Here is a 26,433-nt window from a genome sequence, read left to right as displayed (position 1 = left end):
TTTTTTATACGTTTCATCTCTTGAATCGTTAGCATAAGTGATCATAATAGAACACTACAAAAAAAATAACTTGTCCGTTGTTTTCATTATAGAGAACCAAAGGAATACAGTATTCTCATTATATTGCTTCTGTGTCCTATTTCTTTCCAGAGGTATAATATAAACGTTTGTCATCTAGGCTGACATGATAAAATAGTAATCGGTGGTTAAACCGTAAAATAATAGTTTCTATAAACCGTTAAATAATGGTTTCTCTAAACCATAAAATCATGCTTTCTATTGCATATTCCACCAGGTAAAGTCAAATGGAAAAATTCAGACAAAGACCCCTTTATAAAATGGAGGACCTGACCACCTCTTCTCGGTATTTTTCAGTTGTTCCGTTCTCTTATGGTTCAGCAATAAAATTGTGTAGTAGCTTTGTACTTCTGAACATGAATTCAGATAGTCCTGAATGGGAATTAAGGGTTAATTAACGACATAGATTTCATCACTCTACACTAGTAATATAATCACTAATATGTACAAATGTAAACATAATGACTTATTGATGACGGCTCTTTCGCAGGACAAGGTGTGAAACTAAGCCAGTATTATTGTTTAATTGACTTTAATGTTTATACTTGCTTATTTCATTTTATCCCAGCATGTTTGTTTTATGTGATATAAAACATAAGGTTTCATTGATAAAGAAAGCTAGGTGGTTCCATATGGGTCCCCTTTCTGCTCTAAAGTTGCCCACGTAATGCGTAGAACTCTGACCTGAAACCTTTTTAATTGGGATAATTATTTTTAGAACGCACAACCATGTGATTACACGTGGAAATAATAGCTGTTTTGGTCTATGTGGTGTTAGTCCAAATAATTGTTATTTGTGGTGAATTTAATTAACGTTTTGCCATTTTTGCACATGCCTCCTGCTAAATAGCCTGTTGCAACAGAGTTGTCTACTTTGTTATTGCTTTCAGGAATTTAGTAACCTCATCAAAATTAAGAGATGGAAACTGAATAAAACTCCCAAAAAGCAAGACGACAAACACACGTTCCACCAGCTTTGTCTATATTTAAGTCTGAAGTGTGCATCTTTCTATGAGATGCTTTTGCAAGATGGGAGAAGGCTGATGTACCACACTTGGAGAAAGTAGTGTTGCATAACAATGGAGAGGGTGCTCTGGTACCAGCTCTCAAGTGATTTGAACTTCAGAGCAGGGAACCAGGACTCTAAAACATTACGAGATTGGAGGGAGTAGTACTGGGGTTTTTCCACAATGTAAGTGGGGACACTGACTCTCGGAGAAGGGAGGGCAAGGGGCGTCATATGCCGCCTAAACTGAAGTGTTTCATAATGTGCAATTGCTGATAATAGCTGATATATTGTGATACAGTATTTATTGCTTGAGGGAACAATCAAACAGCTTTTTTCTAATTACATCATACATGCCTTCTTTTTAAATCAATTTTAACAGTAACATATTGGAGTGTAGTAATTCCGATTTTTGATTATAAAGTAGCGTGTCTGTTTCTCAGGTGTCCACGTGTTATTTCCTGTTTTTAGCTTAACACAAAATGTAACATGGAGTAGGACCCAGTAATTACATGTCTTTCTTTTTTTCACAGGAATTAGACAAGGAGCTTCCAGTGTTAGAACCATACTTTGTTCAGCAGCCAGAGCTCGCTGGAAAGACTAACAGTGGCATCCGTGTAACTTGGCTAGGGCACGCAACAGTACTGGTGGAAATGGATGAGCTGATCTTCATCACAGACCCTGTTTTCAGCCATCGGGCGTCTCCAGTCAGCTTTATGGGGCCAAAGCGATATAGAGGACCACCATGCACATTAGAGCAGCTTCCAAAACTTGATGCGGTCCTGATCAGTCACAACCACTATGACCATTTGGATTACAGCACTGTGGTTGGCCTAAATCAACGGTTTGGCGGGGATCTGAGGTGGTTTGTACCATTGGGCCTTCTGGACTGGATGCAAAGCTGCGGCTGTGTGAATGTGATTGAACTGGACTGGTGGGAAGAAAACTGTGTTCCTGGCCATGATGAAGTTACCTTTGTGTTTACCCCTGCTCAGCACTGGTGCAAAAGGACTGCAACTGATGACAACAAGGTTCTCTGGGGCAGCTGGTCTGTTCTTGGGCCATGCAACCGCTTCTTCTTTTCCGGAGACACTGGCTATTGCGCTGCCTTTGAACAGATAGGGAAGAGATTTGGACCTTTTGACCTTGCAGCTATTCCTATCGGCGCATATGAGCCAAGGTGCGTATGTATGCTTCTTTGGAAGTTAAGTCTCAAAATTCCTTGTTCATTTTCTGCCTCACTTTTGTAATGTTTGTAGAAACTGTGCTTCCTGTAAATCTTTACATAAAATAGGAATGAGGGAATCTTTAATTGCCTTTTCCAGATATCTTGTCTTTTGCTGCTGGAAATCTAAGCACACGCATGTAACAAACACATACACATTGGTGTAATCTGTGTCTAGAATGCTATCACTCGGCCTGTTCATTATACTGAACTTAGGTTTGTTTGAGGATTATGTTGGGTGAAAACCTATCTTTAGGATTTAAGTGGGAAACAATTTGAGAAATTGTCACCAGAAATATATTGTACCTATAATGTGCTGTAGATTACAAATTCTCTCTAGCGACTTGAAGACACAGCATATTTGTTCAAATCAATTGCAATATCTATCTTGGACAGCATCTCCTTAAATCTAGTAAAACTAAAATCTGTTATATCCATATTATCTTGAGAATTTAGGAAGGCTTTCACTTGGGTCTAGATGGTAGCACTGCATACTGAATATCATACATGTCCAGTTTCTGGAATTCTCGGATGATGGTTGAAGACTTCACCTGGTCTGTTAGATAGGCAATGCCAGCATCAGATAGAGAGATCAGCAGTTTAAAGCCTGCAAGAGTTGGTCGCTGTGTACATGACTTATCATGCCCTAACAGAAGAAATAAAAAAAAAATCTAGCAAGTTGTGCTAATTGTGCTGAATTACATCCTACGTATGAAATACATTTTACCAGCACACTATTTGCTCCGTAAATCTTTACAGAATTGCATAGTTTTTTTTTAAACAATAGTTCTATTGCCTTTTCGTAATAGACCTTAAAGGTTGTCAATATATTAAATACAATCACTTTTGTTCTATCTAGCACCCATCTTGGCATATATTTAGGCCTGCTTGCAGTTCATCCTCCCTGTTACAAATGGTAATCAGTGGCTTTCCTCGGGCGAACAAAAAGTGTCCCCTTCATTAGGAGTCTGGTCCGTCTCTACATTGAGTCCAGTTGTCCCACGTTTCTGGGGGCATCTTTGTGTCGTATATTGACATTACCAAAGTGAAACACATCCACAGTAACCTTCCATGTCTGGATTCCCCCAGTTTTGAAAGGTGTACCTCCAATCTGATGTAGCCCGTATTAAGCGTGCCCAAGGTTCTTCCTGTCTTGGCTGTAATGAGGAATTCAAGAAGATACCCAGAGGTCTGTAGTTGGAGCTATTCTGTCATTATGCCATTTCATCATTTCGGTTCAATGATACTGAGAGACTACAGAAGACTTTACTATTGTGAAATAAGGCTGAATCCCTTGACCGAAAGTGGGAATTTTAGTGAGTAGATCTAATGTTTTTTTAAAGTTAAACCTTTGCAGTTTCATATAGTGCTTACCAGTCCCTAGGGTTTCCGAGCATTTTACATGTAATAGCAGTAACAAAAAATTCATTACAAATTGAGCATATGTACATCTATTTGCAACAAATTTGGATAACTTCTATATGAAGGAAGTTGGAAAAAATAAATGTTAGAATTCATGACGGCAAATAAATATATCCCCAACAAGGAATATAAAGCAAGGCAATTTAAACATAAATAGTATAATGTCATAGTGTAGCTGCTTCTTTAATGATATACTGGATTAAGTATAAATCAATGCGTACTGTTATCAGTGATGAGAAATCAAATTAAAAGATATGTTTGGGAAAAAAAATAGTATGTACCACAGTTGCAATGTATGTAAAGCTGAAGCAGACAGATCTTCCTGCTTGAATGAGCATTTTGCAAAGTTTCAAAGGGTAAAGATAATGGAAAGGTATGTTATGTCCTGGAGATTAAGGGCAGAACAAAACCGGAGATGAGTGCAGTGAGACAAAAGATACAACTGATTAAACATTACATGTTAAGTCTGCTTTAAATGCGGGAAAGGTGCGACTGGATGGATTGCATGGAATTCCAGACTTGAGTCCGCATTAAATGAAGGATGTATGCAAAAGATTTTTTTGGGGTGAAAATGGGAGTCTCTAAGAGTCTGCACCTGAGCTTTTTAATCAGCGACATCCCCCTCAAATATCGGTTTTCAAACCAGAAGATAGCAGAATATGGGGATAGAAGTTTGAGCACTAAACAGACCAATGAGTATATGCATCTCCCCTCGAAGGGATTTTATCATAAAGAAAAGACCACTAGTGTTATATGATAAAATGATTTGCTAGCAGAAATTAATTTTGCTGACGCGTGAAGGTCTGCTTTAACGGAGTGAAGTGAACTTTTGGAGTTGCCATAATTTAAGTTTAGGAGACTAGGTATTGGACCAGTTCATTAAGGTTATGTTAAGAAATGAATGGATTCATTCCATGAATTACTCTAAGCTGGTGATAAGAGTTTGTTTGACATGTTTGTTATGCATTTGGGACGTTTGTGAAGAATAAAGACTGCAGATTTGATTGGGAGTGAAAATGTGATGGGCCAACATGAGTAGAAACTTGTTTTGCCAGGATTACATTTTAAAGGATGATGGGTCAATCAGGTTTCCATGTTGTCCAAAGTGTTACCTACGTAGTGGATACCCGGGAAAACAAATCTGCAGGTGCAGTTGTGTTTTTGGTGGTTTAATATGCTAGGGTCCTTCTAAAGGTCACAGAGGGGTTCAGGATTTAGATTGATGAGCAGAAATGATAAACTCGATCCCTGAGAGGCACAATGAAAGGAGGTGAATGGTTTTGAGAACGACCAATGCGATTGCATTGTAAGATGAGACAGACCAGTTCAGGAACTTGTCCTAAATCTCCAAGCAATCTCTCAATGAGGATTCTATGATCGACAAATTTCATGATGATGCCAATATATCCAGCAGAATTCTGCAGGCCTGATCTATGATTTACAGAATGCCTGTTTCAGAGCTGCAACTTGCTCTAAATTTCAATGTGGCAGTTGTGCAGGATCTTTTTTTATCGCGGATTCACCTGTACAAATTAATTATAAATATAACTTTCAAATACCTTAGCAAGGACAAATGTCAGTTTTTTTGTTTTATCCATCAGTTGTCAATTGAGCTAGAATAGCAGGAATATGGCAGAAGTAATGGTTAGAATGTTTTGAATTGTTAGTCATGTTTTTCAGCTTAGTCTGACATTTAGTAGTTTCTCTATAGAGTGGGAAAATATTGATAGTTGGAAAGCAAATCCAGGTAAAACTTCAGTATTTGTAAGTTTCTGTCAAATAATACACATCTGTTCCACTGTGTGCAGTCCAAACACTGCCTGGATTTGTTTTCTTTGTCTCACAAAATACACAAACAGCACCAGAGTCCTTGCTGGGGCACAGACATTGGAAGCAGTAAGCTACACACAACTATACATATGCACCCCAGCGGGGGCCCCAATGATTGGATTCATTCTTAGATTCAGTAGAATTTCCATTCGCACACTTGTCCCAGCTGGGGGACAGAAACGGACAACTGGGCTGATGTCATCGGACTCCGAAGTAAACTTTCCAACCCTAGACGCTTCTGAACACTGTATACCTAGAGATGTTCAGGATGACCTGCGAGTAGGACATCATTTTTAGGTCTCGCGCCTAGCGATGCACTGTGCAGCAGTGCTCGCGCAGCGAGAGTCCTTTTGTCCGGGGTTCAGAAATGAACCCTGGAATTGTACACGCTCGTGCATGTGTTTTTACTTTTGTGGCCTGCTATTGGCCTTTGCCTGCGTGTTTGTTTTTAATAGAGCACGCAATAGGCCAAAGACGGACGCATAACTCCGCCCATGGCCTATTGGTGTTTATTACACGCATTGCTGCCAGATGGTTTCAATTATCGTGCCCAGAAAAGGGCGCGATAATTGAAACCATATAGCTTGCAGTGGCGATCGCATGCACCACTCCCGGCTTTCTAAAAGGCTGGGATTCTGTGACTAGCCCCCATTTTACTAATATTTCTTTAAAGCGCTTCACATGGCGTCAGCAAGGACGTACGCACCAGAAGGTCTCAGTTCACAGCAACACCCTTGAAGAATCTTCTGCCGGTCGCGAGAGGAAGAGGCAGGTGCAATGGGAAGTGAAAGTGGGGAAGGCGGGCACAGGCCTCCCCCCACCTCTCTATTCATTGGCCACCACTCTCCCGGTTGCCAGAAAACCTTCCAGCTCCTCCTTGCGCATGAACGCCCTCCCTCTCCCGGGCATGCTCCCTATGCAGTCAACGGTCAGAGCACAAGGCCATTCCCGCCTGCAGAGAGTAGTGCGTGCCCCCGGGGAGCAGCCTGTCCCACTGCAGCGCCCAGCACTGCCCGCCAGGACAGCGCTGTTGTTGCAGCCCCTGAGCTGGTCCATTTTAGTGCTTCGCACGTGTTTAGTTTACCGTTAAAGGGGTGCAGGAGAAAGGGGGCACTCGGTGCTGGAGCAGGGGTGATGCCCAACGAGGAGCCCTTCTCCAAGTCCAAGGCTGGGGGTGCTGGCGGAGGAGTCCATGGCGGCAGCGGTATGCCCCCGGGGGCCCTGGGCAAGAAGTCCCCACGCCTGCCCAAGTGCGCCCGCTGCAGGAACCGCGGCTACGCCTCGCCGCTCAAAGGCCACAAGCGCTTCTGCATCTGGAGGGACTGTCACTGCAAGAAGTGCAGCCTCATCGCCGAGCGCCAGCGGGTCATGGCCTCCTAGGTGAGGAGCGGGGGACTTGGAAGCATGGGGAGAGGGGCCTAGACCGTGAAGCGGGGCGAGGGCTCCCTAGGCCCGAAAGTGCAGGGTTATTCTTGTTCTCGCGCTCACTATCAGCCCCATCAACTTCACTTCTATAACCCCGCTACATCCTTTCTCTCGTAGGTCTCATCCCATATCCATTTTCTTTCTCTCGATTACCACCAGTGCCCCCTCCCCCATCCTGTATGTTCTCTACTTCTATCTCTCCCGCTTCTGCCATATTTTCGGTGCCCAGATCTCACTCTGACCTTCCTCTCCCTGTCTGACTCTAAACAAATTCACCCCTTCCAGCCGGCGGCTCTCTTCCTTTCTCTGTCAAGTCTTTCCCTCCTTCTATTTTGCACCCTTCTTTATCTTGTTGGGATTTTACCTACCCCAGTCGGTTAAATGAAAATACTGGAGTGACGGTACTCAGTAACGCTCAGTACCTGCCCGTTTAAAGCACTTGGCCCTACCCAGCAGTTAACTGCGGCTTTCCAGGGAGATGCTGTTCGACAACCCAAGTGACGTAGCTCACAAACACCCCTAACTTATCTCTCAGGCAGCTTACTTTACCTACCTGCCAAGGTGTGTGTGTCGTTTTTATGCGCAGAATCTATTCTTAAACTCGCCGGACTGTCGGGTCATAGTTTTGCATTTTCGGTAAAAGGAACGCCTCGCTTGTGCTGGTTAAACTGGCTTTAACAACATTGGATGCAATTTACGTCACATTGTATCTCACTGCTTGCTAAGTCCATGCTATGCGCTATTTGGAACGGCAACGTTGTTTGTTTTTGCGTTCAAGTGCAGGGGCCAGGGTTTATTTGCTTGAGTTTGGGCCCACACTACCCCTGAATTTCACTGCAACAGTTTTATGGTTCACATCTTTTCAAACTTACTCCTTAATCAGGGCTTGCGTCGCTCCAGTAACTGCTTTCTCAGCTCCCCACTTTGTCTGATTACTGACAGTGATGTTGGTGTACAGACCTTAATAGTCGAGCATCCATTTGCCATACTGCTTTGCATGCTGGATGTTGTAGTATATATTTTATTGTTAGCACTCTATTTTTTAACTTGTTTTATTTTGCTGGAGCGTGTGAAGATCCTTTCCATCATCCCTTGTCCGAGGCAGAGTGAATAAAGTTGGCACATTCCTGTGTCCAAGCTGAAGGTCGTGTTTACTTTGCTCTAAGTATCTGTGAAATGTGGTCCCAGAGCCCGCACAGACTGGAGACACCAATGTCCCAGAGTGGCTTATCAGAGGAGCCGGCCTGGCCCGGGTCCTACAGAAACAAGGCTGCATTCTTTCTCATTTAAATGAAAGGCCCGAAGAGGATTGGCCGAGCACTGCTGCTGTGGACGGGCCTTGGGACCAGAGAGGAGGCTTCAGGCAGCGACCCGCCTTAATTACTGGGTCTGGGCATTAACATTCTGCCGCTGCGTTTATTTTCTGAATATACCGGGGTTCATAAAACGGCAGCTCGCATTCCTTTGCTGCACAGTTGTCCCAGTGCTACCAAAAGTGCTGTGTTGCCCACTAGGGTGGCTACCTTTCTGAAAATAAAATGTGGAGTTTTAGCTCCACCTACATAAAGGCAATATGTCTCCTTTGCAACACCTAATCATTTACTCAAATTGAAATATACACACGCCTTTTGTGTGATTTAGATAACATTTGTTGCCACACAGGCACAGGTCCTAAAACACGCATTTGCAATGCAATAGGTCTCGCATATGCGAGAGTTTGAGCTAATGGCATTGTAAATGACAATGCCTTTTATTTATCGGTTTGTAAAAACCAACACATAATAAAAAAGGCATTGTCATTAGCTCAAACTCTATTTTATTACCCAGAGCAAAAATTCCCTGGACAGGATAAACCTAAGTTCAAAAATAGTATTTACTCACATGTCTCTGACAATATGTTTCGAAATGTGTGAGGCACGGCAAAACTTCACCCATCCAAGTGTTCTCACACAATGAAAAAGTATCTCTCCTGTGTCTGGGCCTGTCATAGAGGATGGGAACCGTCCAAATTCCTGTTAAGTCACTATGTCATTGTAGTCTTCACATGTTCACAGTTTTGGCCTATTGCTCTTTCGTGCGGTGGGCTGACCCATCCATGTGATGCACTGTTTTTATAGGGAGAGGTATGGGAACACTAGAAAAGTGAAGATATTATGATTATTTTTGTATCCATACTTTGGAATTTGTAGGGGATATTGTATAATACAACATTCATGGAAGCAACACCACTATTGATTTTCCTGTGCCTCTAGATTTCAGCATTGTCGGGGTTTGGTTATTTCCCGCAGTAAACAAAAAGAGACAATGAACTGAGCGCTGAAACTTAGATATGGGTTGAATCCATCATCGTTCTTTAGCTCACTTTGCCACCCCAGTTCAGACCAAGGCATATGCAAATTAGTCTTGAGCCTGTGCCTCATGGGAACAGTCAGCCCGAACTGCCAAGCAAGGTCTTCCCTTGACTGGAAACAAGCATCCTGGGACCGGTTTCGGGGTAACACCCCTCATCAGCCAGGCTAGCTTGAATCTAGTGGCAAAGTGAGTAAGGAACCCTCGTCTGGGCATACCCTGGCAACTTCGGGAGAACAAAGGAATCACAAAGAGACAATGGACGGAGCGCTGAAACTTTTCAGACACTTCCCCTCCACCCCCCAGTCACTATTCGATCTGGGTTGAATCCATTATCGTTCTTTAGCTCACTTTGCCACCCCAGTTCAGACCCAGCAATATGCGAATCATTCTTGACCCTGTGCCTCATGGGAACAGTCCAGCCCAAACTGCATAGCAAGGTCTTCCCTGGACTGGAAAAAAGCATCCTGGGGCCGCTTTCGGGATTACGTCCCTCATCAGCCAGGCTGGCTTGAATCCAGTGGCAAAGTAAGCAACGGACCCACGTCTGGGCATACCCTGCCAACTTAGGGCGAACAATGCAAACCCAAAGAGACAATGGACGGAGCGCTGAAACCTTTTAAACACTCACCCCCAGTCAGTACGAGATCTAGGTTGAATCCATCATCGTTCTTTAGCTCACTTCGCCACCCCAGTTCAGACCAAGCCATATGCATATGTTCCCCATAGTGTCCGCTGATGCTGTATCCAAATGCGACAAACACCCTCAAACCAATCTCACAAAAAACATTCTGTGGTGTGTACAATGTGAAACCATGCTCAAACTCATGGAAAACATTCCTGCGCCTATAAACCTACACTGGGATTTGGGGCGAGCCTTGGGAAGAATATGTTTCTGTGTGAGGAAGACTTAAGGAAATAACTATGTTTTTGGGGGACAAAAAGGTTGAAATTATGAATAATGTCTTGATCTTGCACATAGACAGACAGGGTGAAGGAGGCTTTGGTACTCAGCGATGGGTACCTTATGATGTGTAAATGTTAACAGTATATTGTTATGGCCTGTTTCCGCAGAGCTCAGGGGTGAGATACTGTGAACAAAAGACTGGTAGCCTGAGCCACGATTTCTCGTTTAGCTGTTTATCAAATTTCCAAAATTAACTGCACCTAGTTTACCGCCTGTGGGCACAGTAATCCATTGAAAACCCATTCTTGTTGGGCACCCCATGCTCTAGGAGACCCTAAAGAAGATATTGTGGGGTCCGCTCTTGGCAGGGATATGATCTCGCACATGACTTAAGGGAATTTTGATGTTATGAAAAAACGCTACAAATCTGAACATCTTGTTCATTGTGTTCTATTTGTCGCCCGCTGAGGGCAAGAGAGTTTTGGCTTGCACCAATAGATTTCGTAAGTCATTCAGAATTTAAAAATATATAGGTTTTATACTCCACCTATTGGCTTAAGTTTGCAATCTGTCATCAAATGACTAGTGCACGTTAAACAATGATTCTGTCATAACAGAATGAACTGCAATAGTATTACATAATTGATTGTGCAGAATACATTCTCTAAGAAAATCCACACATATTTAGTATTGCCGCACTCCAGACATTCAGGGCAACTTTCCCTTGCTTAGCGTTCTGGCATTTGTCTTTTCAGTTGAGAAATGAAACAAAATATTGAGCAAATGTGTTAAAAAAGGAAAATAGACACCATTTTTATTATATCTTCAGACTGCAATATGATATTGAGTCAGGTTTTGCACCCATATACAGTCCTGAATGTGCTGTTGAAAAACAGAACCTATAGTTTAAAGAGGTACATGAGTTTCAAAAACTTCATGCTGAGTTTTTGAAAAATGCTCCGGCACAGAGATGTTCAGACACCGCAGTAGCTCAAGGATTAAAGATCTTTGTTGTGGCTATTATAAACCTTTAAACTCGTTTTAGAAAATGTTAAGCAAGAAAGAATGTTTGATACTGTAACTAGGATGTCTCGTTCCTTTTGGCGTAGTTTTGTGGATGGTGGATTTGTATAGTTATTCCTGCCCCTATAGTCAGCCCCTTGGAGACCAAGCTTCTCATGGAAACCCTAAGGAAAGGGAGGGTCTCCCAAATTTACAGATCTCTAGTAAATAACTTGCCTACTAATCTAGGTTAACTGAGGCTCCGTGGGAGGGATGGCTGGGCCTCCTGGAGGATAAGGACTGGAGAGACGCCCTCATGGCTCCTTGAACAATCGCCATCTCCGCGAGACTGCGATTAATTCAGTTCTACTACCTTCGCTATGCATACCTTACCCCTCATAGGCTTCATCGAGCAGGGTATTTGCAGAGCCCTAGTTGCCCCCAATGCCGAGACACGCCTGCGGATGTCTATCACATGGTATGGTCCTACAAGATTATCACGCAGTATTGGAAATGGGTGGTTGTGGAACTGACTGAGGCATTGGGATGGGAGGTTCCCCTTACACCCCAAGTCTTGATCCTGGTCGTGTGGGAGGGTGTAGGAGGCACAATGGTGGACTGGGCCTTTTGGGGGTCAGCCACCATGGTGGCCAAAAGAGACATTGCAACCAAATGGAAAGACCCCCACCGGCCTACAATCGCTCAATGGCGTAGGGGATTGGACTAGTGTGCTGCTCTAGAGAAGCCAGTGAACGAAGCATGGGGATGCCTGGCCAAATACAAGAAAGTATGGGGCAAATGGCTAGGTTTTGTAAACTAGGGCGCAGAGAGGGAGGGCCTTGATTTGGTCTAGGGGCTGGGATGAATATGTGTACAGTAATTGATGAATCACATGGAAATGCTGTCATGATTTTAAGTGTCAGACGGTTTACATCTTGTTAAAATTAATAAAATTGAGTATCATAAAAACTGTGGGTGGTTTATGTGTAGTCGCAATTAAGTTCCAGATGTTAAAGGCTAAGGTGTCCTGACTGAATGCTTGAACCAGTCTTCTTGAAATTAGGAACTCGCTGATTGTTGTAAAACTAAAGATGTCTCAGGTTCAGGCAGCTAAAGAATCCTATTTATGTCAAGTGGTGGGTAGGGCTTTTGTTAATAGCACCTGGTTTTCTTGAAATGCGTCGATTTTCAGTGTTAAGTCTCTGATCCATGTTTTAACTTTTTGTTTATTTACATGCCTGAGTAATACATAGCAACGGTAGCATTAAAGCAATAGCATATATTTATTTCCCCTACAGGTAGTCTTGCAGTGCTGCTTCGTGTATTGTACCTGTTCTAGTCATTAGATAAGTTTAGCCAAAGTTGGCCTTGGAGTACCACAGAAAGTAATAGTTTGTAAAAACGTGGTAAATACCTCTTATGGGTTGTCTTTTTGCTTGACTGATAATGCCGCCCACATCTTTAATATATGATACCAGTATTTATAGCTGGGGTATTTCCAGTGTTAAGTTAGTTAAAGACAAGCAAGAGCATGGAAAAGTGAAGTGAAATGTTGTATTTGTTCTGAAAGTTCATATTCTATTAGTCTGTTCATCTTCAATCTGTGGCTTGTTACTGGCATCTAAATCTAAACAATGTGCTTTTTGGGGGAAGCAGTGTCTGGTGGAGATTACAGTACATTCTGCCGCCATCACCATTCTGTTCATTCAGCGGTGGATCAGGCTTACTGGAAGACATTAATAACATCTCAACTGAATACGAGTCTAAAGATTGTGGTTAACCAAGGTTGAATGCCATGAAGGTCGGTTCTCTTCCTTTAGACTGTACAATGTGACGAGCTCTGGGAAATCCTGATGGAGGTAATTAGGTCTGTTGTTCAAGTGTTAAGTGTAGGAGATGGAAGGCATGGCTAAGTCAGCAATACATTAGGAAGTACCGATGCTAAGTGGCCAGGTGTCTACTGTAAAGAATTCCACCGGGGGCGTGGTGTCTACTGAGGCCTCTAGAGGCAGAAGCATGACTTGGAAATCAGCCAGTGATCTCCTAGCAGACGGTTGGGAGAGGTTTGTGCAGGCTGCCTGGTTCAGAACACACCATGTTATTTCTGTTGCTGACCTTGACTGTGACAAGCTCAGGGATACATACCAGGAAATGGACTAAAGAAGCATTGCTGGATTCAGTTTTAGGTGCCTAAGTGGGGTCACAAGTTACTCCTTACTACAAGGAGAACAAAGCCCCAGTGAATGTTGCGTTCCTTGAATGGAATGATGCCTTAAAGGTAGTTAAACATGGAGTTAAGTCTTAAAACTGAATATGGAGTAAAAACAACAATTAACTGAAAAATATTAGAAAAACAAGCTGAAGTTAACGACTTTGAAAACAGAATAGTAACTTGAGCAGACATTATCAAATGTAAATTGATGAAATGACATGCTATGTTGCTTGACTGGTTTAATGGGGTTAGTTCCAAATAGCAAGTAGCCAGGCAGCATTTAGAGGGGGACAAGGCTGGACAGATGTCCCTCGGGCCGGCATACTCGCTGTGTCCCGAGGAACTCACCCCTGGGACATAGCAATTTCCCTGTCCGCATCGGCAGGGAAACTTTGGTTTGCTCCCGCCTGGCGTGAGGAATTTTAAAACTTCCATCAGGCTGGAGCTTTAAAAATGCTCCTGCATGCAGGAAGCAGACTTTTGATATGTTTCTCTGCCTGCATTGATGTAGGCAGGGAAACTGATCAAGATATTGCTCCTAGCGCAGAGGGAGCAGCATAAATTGCTTGAAGGCAGGTGCAATGCCAGTTAAGGCAGCAGGGGCCCATAGGCTCAATCAACCCTTTGGTGCCGCGACACCCACCTTTTCAAGGAGGAGGACCTAGAGGATAGGGTCCCCAGGACCTAGTATGGCTCAAGCCACGCAGCCCCCCCCCTCCTCTTCGAAAAAAATAGTCACAGTTCTCCCTTTTAATTGCTGCTGAGTATGCAAAGGTGCCAAATAACCTACAAGCTCCAGCTGTTTTGCCCCGCCCACTTAACTTTTGTAGTATGCAAAGGTGCTCCAGCCATTTTCCAGGCTGATACAGTGGGTTTTCTTTACAATTGAATGCTGAAAAACAATACGAAATCCTTGATGGAGGTGAATGCATTGTTGAATTATTGAACACAATCTCTTCTGTAGTGACTGTCCAAGACAAATAAGGGGGGGGGGGGGGAAGAGTGGTCCCCCTCACTAAGTTGTATTTCCCCCGCACCTGATTAAATATGGGGAGGGGGTCGTGCGGCCCCCTCTCCCCAAGTCTTTAAAAGGCCCTGGCCACCCCAAGTCAGTCACTGTACTTTAAAGGCAGGTGACCACGTGCCACCTACCCCCCCCCCCCCCCCCCCCCGCCTGAGCCTTTATTGGCCTTGGGGGACCCCATCCCCGGGCCATCTCTCTTGCTGGGTATCAGGAAGCTTACCCCAAGAATACAGCAGTTTACCTGCCTTCGCTGGAAGGAGCATTTTAAAATCTCCTATCAAACGGGAGCAGACGGGCTGGGAACAGACTTTTGATCTCTTTCGGGCAGGGAAATTGATCAAGAAATTGCTCGCACCGCAGCGAGCAGCATAAATAGTTTCTCCTTACGAGCTGGAGCAGTGCTGGCTCCTGCAGCATGATGGGAGCCAGTTGGGGAAATGGGGGCCCTAGGGCTCCCCCCGCCACCCTGGTGGGTGCCCTTTGTTGACAATGTGGCATCCAGCTTTTAAAAAGGAGGCCCGGGAGATGGGGTCCCTGGGTCCAAAATAGGCTTGTGGAGAGGGGCCAGGCACCCCCCCTCCCCCATTTTAAAACGACCACTAGCAAAGACAATAGGTCTCTGCAATCCGAGAACTATTGCCTTTGGCAATGTCAATGACATTTATCTATAGTTTAATGAATTGATTAAAACATCTGTTATGTACTTCACATTGCTACGTAGAATGTTGAATCAAGCTCAATGCAAACACAAATTATGTGAAAATAAGTCAATTGGCAAATTAGGAAAAAGAAACTGGTCATACAGGTAGAAAACACTTCAATATTATATATATGAAAAGCAATATCGTTCTATCAGGGACATTATTCGAACAATGAATTGTTTGTACCCAGGTTTTGTGCGATTTAATGTGTGAGAGAGTGTGCGGCTGGTGCAGTTTGTTATGTGTGTGTTGTTTTCGATTATTATTATTATTATTTCTCTTTGCTATTCATGGGAATACAATGAGACACTGGCTCATTTCCAATGCAGGATGCATTTGAATAATACATGACATTATCTGCAGCTAGCATCATGATGAGATGATCAGATTTGAAATAAAGTAATGTTTTCTCGTGCGTGCTTGAAGTGTTCAGCTGTTCATAATCTATAGCTTTAACAATTTATCATCAAACCCGGAGTCTCTTTGCCAACTTATCAAAGTGTCAATTGGATGCATATGATGAAGCCCAAGTATCTGGCTCTTCGTTGTGCCCAACGTTAGCAGAGACTACAGCCAGTGGACTATTGCATGCAATTACAGTGCATGAGACAGACAAAGATTGATAGTGCATACTCTTCGCAACACACAGCCTGCTAATGGGGGTTGAAGGCCTTAATCCGCTTCCGTTTAACACTGCATCTCTTCATTTGCTGAAGACAACACAATAACGAGTGGGGGAGGGTGTTAAGCAACCACGTGGGAAAGCGCCCATAGTGGGGGGGGGGGGGACAGGGAGAAGAGGCGGCCTGCAGATACACTCATGTTGAGTGCCAGATGTAGCAAATTTAAAAACAAGATAGCCAGTGCTACTTTGGAATGCATAGTAATTGTGCATTCCAAAGGAGTGCTGGACACCTTATATGCTGATCTAATCAAATCTTAAATAGAGCTGAGAATGTAGTGTAAGGGCTAGAGTGGCGATCTTGTAGCTGGGGAAACCGGCTTTAGTCTTGGTTGGGAGGCTCAACATTCTGTGATTTTTGGCTAATCGCTTACATTTAATGTATTTGTGAATGTGTCTCTCTTAATGGAACTGGTGCTCCTATAAAGCGATTGCGCTATGTAATGGAACTGGTGGTCGTGTAAATCGACTGCGCCATGTAAAACTGCACACAAAAAAAGGGGGGTGGGGGGTGGTAAACAAACACAAGGCAGTGCAGGGGGGCAGAATGAATACATAATGTAAACATTCTAGTTACATGTTGTCTGCAATTAACTAAGCTGTTAATGCCGCTGAGAGACAGTGCCTTCAGCAATACCAAAAGTTGTTGTGTTTGATCAGACGTTTTGGTCTTGCGCTGCAGCACTATCTCACGCTGTATCCCAACACAGCTTTCTTCAGTTTAATTATATTCAGGCAGTCTGTGACAGCAAAGCCAGTGCCATGCTCATTCGATTAGCTCGCCATATACGCGCTACCAAGAATGCCGCTTGTAAAAGCAGGTGTTCCTTACTGTGTAGAATTTAATACAGTACAGATTGGTCGCAACTAGAGCGCCACTCTATTCTTCATAGGCTGCTTAAGTGCATAAAAGGGTGCATGTGCAGTCTATGAAAGAATAGAGTGGCACTCTTGTTGAGACCGCGATCTTTACTGTATTAATTACTGTATTAATTTCTACACAATATAGTAAAGATTGCAGTTGTAATGAGCGCCACTCTATTCTTCCATAGACAGCATATGCACATAAAAGGGTTTGAGAACTAAATGCACTCTGTGGTGTGAACCAGCCACAGTGTTAGCCACTAACAAATTACAAAATTTACAGGGCTATCGGATCTCCACTCGAGTGTAAACACGAGTGCTCGTGTTAAGAGCTCAAAACAAACAAATAATGTAGTTCTTAAAACAGATGGTAAAATGGTGACCAGTGGATTGATATAGTAATTGGTCCCTGCTCTCAGGGAGGGCTAAACACAGTAAGAGGAATTGCGCAAGCATGCCATGGACGAATGAGGAGAAAGATTAGGAGAGTGACTATGGAGTCAGCAGATAGGAAGCTTATGGGCGGGCTGAACCCCACAAAGTATATACATGTCTCTTCGAGACCTAAAAATACAGTTTTGGTTCTCTCTTTTAATTGCTGTTGAGTTTGCGAATACGAAATCACCTACAAGCTCTAACTGGTTGCCGCTCTCCCTTCCAATTAGGAGTATGCAATAGGGTTCCCTCCATTTTCCAGGCTGATGAACAATGAGTACATTGAAAAACAGGTACACTGAAAAACGATCTGAAATCCTTGATGGAGGTAAATGCATAGGTAATTTATTGGAGTGCAATCTCTTCTGTAGTGACTGTCCAAGATGAGTGGATTATTTCTTTTGTCTCCTAGCCTGAGAGCAGAGTTTTTGGCTCTTCCTGTTGATTGCTGCTGAGTATGCAAAGGCGCTAAATCACCTACAAGCTCTGCCCGTTTTTTCACTGCCTCTTCCATGTTAGTGGTATAAAACGATGTTCCCGCCATTTTTCAGACTGATAAACAGTGTGTTTTCTTTACAGTTGCACATTGAAAAACTATCTGAAATCCTTCATGGAGGTGAATGCATAGTTGATTTATTGGCGCACAATCACTTCTGTAGCGACTGCCCAAGACAAATGGGTTCTTCCTTGTTGTCTCCTGGTCTGAGAGCAGAGTCCACGGTTCTCCTTTTAAATTGCTGCAGAGTTCGCAAAATCGCCTACAAGCTCTCCCTGTTTTGCCCCGCCCATTCCACGTTGGTAGTAAGCAACGGTGCTGGCTTCGTAGAGTGGGGCCTGACTGGCCTGCTTTGCATGGTCAAAGGCTGTGCACAGTGTGGGGTTGGCTGCCTGTGTGGGGGGGTTTGCCCCAGGGCCTGGCATAAAACATGTCATGAGTGATGTAAAATGTGACACCATAAGTAGTGCAAGGCAGGGGTGCAAGTTATTGTTAGCTCTGCTAACTAACTGGTTAATTTCTGTGTTTTCTCTTTTTAGTTCGAAATGTTAATGTTGTCACTGACATATTCACCTAAATATAACATTACTTGTTTTTTCCCCCCAGTGAATATGAATAGGAATATGTGAGCAAGGCGGCTTGACCGTCAAAACGCGTCAGGGTCTCTTTGGAAAATAAACGTGGTATTGGATTTCCACAGTGTCAGCGCCTGTTTGTATCGCATTAAACAGGACTGGAAGATATATATATATTATACTCTACAGACGATTAGGAACGTCCACCGCCTTCAAACCAAAGGGCGCGTCGGCACACTGGACCTGCCAATCACGGTCCAAGTCAATTGACCATCGCTTTCGCTCTCCAAACAAAAGCAGTCGACGCCATGTCTGTGCGCTAAACGTTTAGTTTAATGTCAGCTGGATACTACTAGATGCGTTTCGCCTGTCCTGCAGTCTTGGTCACTAGCAATTCAATAAAGTTGTCAGTGCATTTTTTAACTCAAAGTGAAAACAAATCACATGATGGACTACAATAGTAGAATAGGACAACAGACTAGTAGTTTTGTTAAGCAATCAGTATTGGATTCAACAATTAAAGGAAATCCTACTGCATGCTATATTGCAAAATAATAATAAACTTTACAATTCATCGCCATGCTGAATGACAACGTTGGATGCATATTGTATGTCGCGCTTTCACTTAACATTTTAAATTTTAACAATTTTACCTTGGTGGTATAAAATACTACACGAAAGTAAGTTAGTCGATATAGTAACATTGCAGCTAAGGATTTCCCTTCTCTGCCCTAGTGGGCATAGCTTGCTGGTGTCTGATGCAAACTCAACAATTATGCCCAAGTGGGCCAATCCAAGATTCAAAACTAGTATATATATATTATATATATATATATATATATATATATATCGGGCTTGACTCCGGTCAAGAAACCACTGAATATACACACCAATCCTCTCCTTCTTACTTAAAGGAAATACTCCAGCCCAAATTTGTTTTCACACTGATTTATTTCATAAGCATATGTGAGCCAAACGCCCGACGCGTTTCGGTGCAGCCGCACCTTGGTCACGGGTCGAGGAAACGTTTGTAAAACACGAGATATATATATCCGCAACAATGGTGGTGTTGCCAAAAAGAAAGGTTGTTATCCGCTGGACGCACCTTCATATAGACTTCTGTCTCTCCTTAATGTTGAATACAAAATACGGGGGAAGCTAATAGCTACAAGACTAGCAAAAATTCACTCACACTCTGGTACACACAGACCAGAAAGGTTTCATCCAAGCACAAATTTAAGAATACTTAAAAAAATATTTTTAGATAGGCGTTCAAAGGTTTCCTCCCCCTTCAATTGCCTGTCTAGACATCAAAAAGGCTTTTAATACCTTAACTTGGTCCTTTTTATTCAAGGTGTTCCATAAATGAGATTGGGTGAGAAAGGCATTGAAATGGGTGAAATTATTGTAAGCAAATCTCATCACTAGAAATAAGGCTAGATCGGTGTTCTTATGCCATGGAGCATTCACATGGGTACGCACCCGGGCTGCCTGGTATCACCATTATTTTTCGCCCTTGGCTTAGAGCGACTGGTATGTTTGTTCAGAAGCAGACCACAAGAGTGGGACATTATATTGGTGCATGACCCTGACATCTTATCCCTAGCTGTAGATTGTCTTAATATCCTTGGTTTACCCAAAGGCCAGATTATTTTAGATAATGTTAGTTTCATCCAACTTCAGGGATGCCCTAGGGTTGAGGATTACCTGGCGTCAATCCAGTCTTTACCCAAATTTACTCTCTGACTGATAAATCCCTTCCCCATGTGGGCCTGGATTCCTTCTTAGTCGTGTCCCCCGAAAACGTTTAAATATCTGGGGGATTGGGTATATCATGAGGATGAGCAATTTATATAGGTGAATATTGGAAGGGTGATTGCTGCAATTCACTCTTCAATATCTTTCTTGAGGTGTCTTCCCCTCTACCCAGAGTTGCTGTACTCAAAATGTTACTTTTACCTAGTCTATTATATTTTTTTCAGGACGTTACACGTCCCTTTAAAGTGTTTATTCTTTAAGGATTTAAACAGTCTATTGTCAGACCAGGTGTGGACAGGCAAAAAAAAAGAGACTGGAAATAGTAAAAGTAATGTTGCTGCTTCTTAAGGGTGAGATGGAACATGTCCAACCTAGTACTGTATTATTTGGCCGCTCAGTCAGCCTGGCCAACAAGATGAATAGGAGATCCAGACGAACAGGAAGCTATCAAACTCACTGCATGCTGGGGGAAGGTGGGGTTCCTCTGATTAACACCTTGCTGGGTAATGTGCCAAAAATAAAAACAGTGCTGTGCAGGTTGGGCAGGTATTTCTGGCAATGTTATACACACACTTAGGGGGACGTAGAGAAGAAGCCATATTCCACCAAAATCCCATTGTGGTGCTGCTTACCAAAATTCAGTATGTTAACGAAACACTTCAAGAAACAGTTATGGTCAAAGGCTGATCCTCGCAGTAGGCAATTTATTTCGTAGGAGGAGCTTATATTACCTTTGAGGCTGTGCAAGACCAATAGGACTTAAGTGCTCGTCACTAACGGTGCCGTCTACACTGACTAAAGCAGTAAGGTTAACATGGAAGATTTACGCTATTGGAGCTGTCACAATGTTTACTGGGTCAAATCCGTAAACCTAAACCATTGAGACAAATCTGCAAATTCATTGACTTGGCGTTAATAATTACAAATGGGGTTGAAAGCTCTGGGAATCTGTAGGTGACTGCAGGATGTGATGAGGTGGTATCACACTGAAGTGTCCACTTTGATGACGCTCTGTAGAAGGAACAGCAAGGGCCCATCAGTGGACTTATGGGGCATAATATTAGCACTAGAAGACAAATCTGATGTGTGACAACCCTGAGATGGCATAAGGACTGTAGAAGTTGATGCAAACATTTTACTAGTTAGTGCTCTTTAGGGCATTGTGTACGTCGACTGGATGGGGATCTAACACGCTGCATGATAGTTATTGGTTGGAAAGCGAGAGAGGTAGTTTTCTAGGTATACTTGTGGACGAACATGCTGTCATTTTTATTAGTTCTGTGAACTCGTACAGATTGGCAGGTGTTAAACCAGTGTAAGAAGTGTTATGCCTAGCTTTTAGTCGCCACAATATTTCCTTAATTATAACTATTACATTAGATTCTAACAAAGTTAATTGAAGAACAATATAAGTAAATAAAAAGTGTAGGAGATTCCTTTCCGTATTCTTTTTTAGGTCTCGCGACCTGTCAATGCGCATGCGCATTGAGCGGAAGCGAGACTATAGGGCTTTAACCAGACTTTAACTAACTGGCGATTTGGTGCTGTGCCCGTGCGCTTTTAGGTCAATGCGCAAGCGCATTGACCTAAAATGCGCGTGCACAGCATCAAGTCGTCAACCATCTGTTGCCCAGCTTGGTGCCGCTCCACCCCCTGCGGCATCAAAGGCTTTCACGGGCGGCCGGCCGTGCTTTCAGTTTCAGGAGCCTGCATTGTTTTCACGGCCGGCCTCCGGCCGTGACTCGTATTTCTCCTTCCTTCCAGTGCATTTCTCCTTCCTTATTTTCACTATGTGCATGCGTTAATTTATTCGCCCTTTATTTCATGGGTTATTATTCTTTGCATTAAGCGCGCTTTTCTTCCTGTCTCAACTCGTGCCGCAGTGACCCGCTGCAGTACAAGTGTCCGGTAATTTAAAGCCCGAGTTGAGGTCGGCTTCCCTTTGAATCATATCCCCTAACTCCTCCCGAGGAGAGGTCCGCTGCGTGACGTCTGCCTGACATTGCTCGGTTGGGGTTTCGGCTTTGCCAATGTTTGTTTGTATGTCTTCTTTCCAGTCAGTCCAGTACCTAATTCAAGTAGGGGGGAAATGTTAGCGTAATTCTCTACGATACAAAAACAACACATTTTCACCAGACAATCCTTAGTTTTAATTGTTTCTCTTCGGTTTCCGTTCTCTGAAATACCTTCGTATTATTCACTGGATCCCTTAGACAGGGAACGACAACAACTTTAAACTTGCTTGTTTCACTTTGCTCGTTTTTTCACAAAGCCCGTGTGCAATCTTTGAACAGGTTTAAGACCCGCACGTTGATTAGTTTTGAGCCTCCACATGCTGGGCAGATACATTATTGTGTTCCTGACAGCATAGACTCACGCTCTCTGAAAAATATTTAAACCTGTTTTCATTAGAGAAAACAGTCTTTTATCGAGATACCGTCACTTTTCAACTATATCTTCAGTATGTAATGCTGCGTTATCATGCTCCGCCCCACAAGCTTCCCCCAGCGTGCGCTCTGGCTCAGCCGAGCCGCACTCCTCCCACACCTCTCACACACAAGTGAAGCTTCACTTCAAAGCTTCCACAGATGATGATAAGCACCCGCAGGCACGCATTCACACGGAAACAGTCGCAAACACACAAACACTTCTACAAGAGATGTCCCTTCAACCATTTTCTAACAAAGACTGACAGAGACACACAGACCTTCCCAGAATAAATGCACGTGAAAACGGACAGACACGCACCAGGACACACCACACAGACGCACACTGTAGGGGTGTAACAATGTCCTACCACTCACGCCTCCAGGGTCACCAGGTCACGTGCATGTTACCCACCTGTGTGCCACTGCTGTTATGTCAATAATGCCCAGCTCTGCTGATACAAGGCTTCTAGACAATATACACAACCACCCCATCCACCACCACCACCGCATCCACCATCACCACATCCACCGCATCCACCACCACATCCACCATCACCACCACATCCACCATCACATCCACCACCACCACATCCACCATCACCTCCACATCCATCATGACATCCACCACCACCACATCCACCACATCCACCACCACCGCATCCACCACCACCGCATCCACTACAACCAACACCCTATCCACCACTACCACCACCACCACCGCATCCACCACATCCACTGCATCCACCACCACATCCACCATCACCACCACATCCACCATTACATCCACCATCACATCCACCACCACCACCACCACATCCACCATCACCTCCACATCCACCATGACATCCACCGCCACATCCACCACCACATCCAACATCCACCACCACATCCACCACCACATCCACCATCACCTCCACCGCCACATCCACCGCCACATCCACCACCACATCCACCACCACATCCACCACCATCACATCCACCACCGCCACATCCACCACCGCCACATCCACCACCACCACCACACCCACCACCACTACATCCACCACCACATCCACTACAACCACCACCCCATCCACCACCACCACTACCACCGCATCCACCAACACCTCCGCATCCACCGCATCCACCGCATCCACCACCACCACATACACCGCATCCACCACATCCACCACCACATCCACCCTCACATCCACCATCACATCCACCGCCACATCCACCACCACATCCACCACATCCACCACATCCACCACCGCCACATCCACCACCACCACCACCACCACCACCACTTCCACCACCACCGCATCCACCACCACCACTTCCACCACCACCGCATCCACCACCACCGCATCCACCACCACCGCATCCACCACCACCGCATCCACCACCACCGCATCCACCACCACCACATCCACCGCATCCACAACCACATCCACCACCGCATCCACATCCACCACTTCTACCACATCCACCACTTCCACCGCATCCACCACCACCACATCCACCATACCCACCACCACCACATCCACCACCACATCCACCACCACTTTCACCACATCCAAATCCACCACATCACCACCACCACATCCACCACCACCACAACATCCACCCCCACATCCACCACCACCACATCCACCACAACATCCACCCCCACATCCACCACCATCACCACCACATCCACCATCACCACCACATCCACCACCACATCTATATGTGTGTGGCTCTGTGTGTAGGTGCAAATGCAATGTTCTTGGATTTTCGTCACAATAAAATACACTGAACATAATCTTCACAAAAGTTATTTACAAACGTTTAAGCTATTGCCATTATAAATTACAATAACTTTTATTTAAGTATTAATTATTTACTAAATTAAAAGCCATTGTTATTTGTAATATCAATACATCTAAGTCACGTAAATACAACACACATTGCATTATAAATGCTATAGGTGTCACATTTGCAAAAGTTAAAACTATTGACATTGTAACTGACAAAGCTATTAATTTTGCTACTTTCAAAACCAACACATAAATAAAAAAAGTGTCATTTACAATACCAATAGCTCAAACTTTCCTAATGCGAGACCTATTGCATTTCCAATGCTTGTTTCTCCTCCTGTGCACTACTGTTTTCTTTCTGTGCAGGCTTTCAGAAACCAACAGGGCTGTGCTGTTTGTCTGATGGGCCTAATTTTACAAACTTGATGGACTATGTAAAGTGGAAGGAGGGGGGATTTCCTTCCAGCAGTCTTCTTCCTCCTAGTTTACACATAAGTTAATTAGTCTTCATACACTTCATCGTTCCTGGCTGTCATGACATTTTGGTCTGACCTGGCAGTATCAGCTTTGTCGTCGTGCACCAGCCATGCCAACCTTCCAACCCTATTAAGTTCTGCCTGTGCTCCTTGGATTTGGATCTGCTTGGCTCCTGATAATCTTTAGTTAACCAGGGGGAGAGGCAGGATTAAAAGAGGTGGTAGTCAGTCTCCCAGTATGGCCTGGTTGGATTTTGATGTTGGACCCAGCAGTGTGTGGGCAGTATCACTCAGTAAGACCCGGCTGTCAACACTGGCCTTTGGTGGGAATTGCAGGAAACGGGCTTTAAGGAGGGCTGTTGAGATCGAGTGGAGTCATGTCTCAGTGAGGCCGCCTCATTGCCTGAGGTTTGTATGACATTACAACACTAGTAAAAAACATTGCAAGCCTTTAAAATGCATTTGTTACCCCGCATTTGTTTAGCACGCATATGCTTTTACCTTGCATGCCATTACCACGCATTTCTAAGGTAAGTTTAAAATATGTATATATTTATTTGTTATCCTTTTAGGGTGATAAAGGCCTATACGTGCTAAACAAATGTGGGGTAGCAAATGCGTGGTAAAGGCACTGCGATGGACAAATCGCATTGCAAAGACTGTTTCCCATTGCCTGGCCACCTCCTTTAAAGTAGAGCACTCTTCCAGCTATGGAAGAATATATGATGGATCCAGCTTCTTCTGTCATCTGGTGCATATCTCGAGAGAATACACACCAATATTTCTTTCCTACGGGGACCGCTCGAGCCTGTTCCAGGTGAGGTCGCCCCACCTCCGCTGCTCCTGCCCGCCGTGGCCAGGACCCTGCCCTGCTGAGTGCCTTCGCACACCCCCGTTTTCGCCGCTGTTTGTCTGCTGCGGCGTGCCTGTTTCCCCCCTGTGTTATCTCTGCGCCTGCTGCTTTGTACTGTCCACTAGCCCCCCTGGTATTTTCTCCCGTTTTCCGCCCGTTTTGTAAGCCTGCCTCCACTCGTATCTTCACCTGTTCCCCCCGTTGTGTAACTTGCCTCCACTTGTTCTTTCTCCTGTTTCCCCCCGGTTCTTAACCTGTCTCCCCTCGCCTTTGCTCACTTGCCTCCCCCTTTTTTTGCCTTCTGTACCCCTTGTGCTGCCCTCCCCCTCCTGTTCGCTCCCTCGAGCCGCCCTCCTTCCCGCCACTGCCCCCCGGTGTCTCCGCCCCCCTCCTGCCCATTGGCCGCCCCGCTCCCGCCACCCAGCTGACCCGCCCTCCCGGCTCCTCACTTATGACGCCCCCAGAGCGACCGCGCAGCGGACGCGTGCAGCGGGAGCACCGATTAAGCGCCGAAGGTGCGCCAAAGGTAAGCCCGTCTGCGCCCGTCCGCGCCTGGACCGCGCCCAGTGCCAGGACCCCTGGCCCCCGCAGTCACCAGCCCACTCGCCGGAAGTACGACACCGCCACCCTCATCGCACTCAACACCGACCGATTCCCGGGATGCTACCGAGCCACCCCGAGACGCACCCACGGACCCTTCAGCTGCCGCTCCTGCAAGTTCACCTGCATCCGGACCTGCACTACACCCGCACCCACCAAGACGAGCAACAACTGCAGCCACCTGAAGTGCATCCTGCTCAACACCCGCTCCGTCCACAGACACGCCGTCGAGCTCTGGAACCTGCTCGACACCACCTCACCAGATGTCGCCTTCCTCACGGAAACCTGGATGAACGCCTCTTCAGC

At 44.7% G+C, this 26,433-nt stretch overlaps 1 protein-coding gene across 1 annotated transcript in view; it reads left to right on the top strand.

Moving 5' to 3' along the window:
* The window catches only part of NAPEPLD (N-acyl phosphatidylethanolamine phospholipase D), a 105,830-nt gene that overhangs the window by 71,513 nt on the left and 7,884 nt on the right, over nt 1–26,433 (top strand). The window contains exon 3 of the mRNA XM_078679417.1: nt 1,618–2,264. Within this exon, the coding sequence (XP_078535543.1) occupies nt 1,618–2,264 (647 nt within the window). The remainder of the gene's footprint in view (nt 1–1,617; nt 2,265–26,433) is intronic.

This window comes from Lissotriton helveticus, chromosome 1_1 (genome assembly GCF_964261635.1).
Source record: "Lissotriton helveticus chromosome 1_1, aLisHel1.1, whole genome shotgun sequence".
Classification (NCBI taxonomy): Eukaryota; Metazoa; Chordata; class Amphibia; order Caudata; family Salamandridae; genus Lissotriton; species Lissotriton helveticus.
Note: the sequence above shows the minus strand (reverse complement) of the source record. Positions and strands in the feature narration are given on the sequence as shown.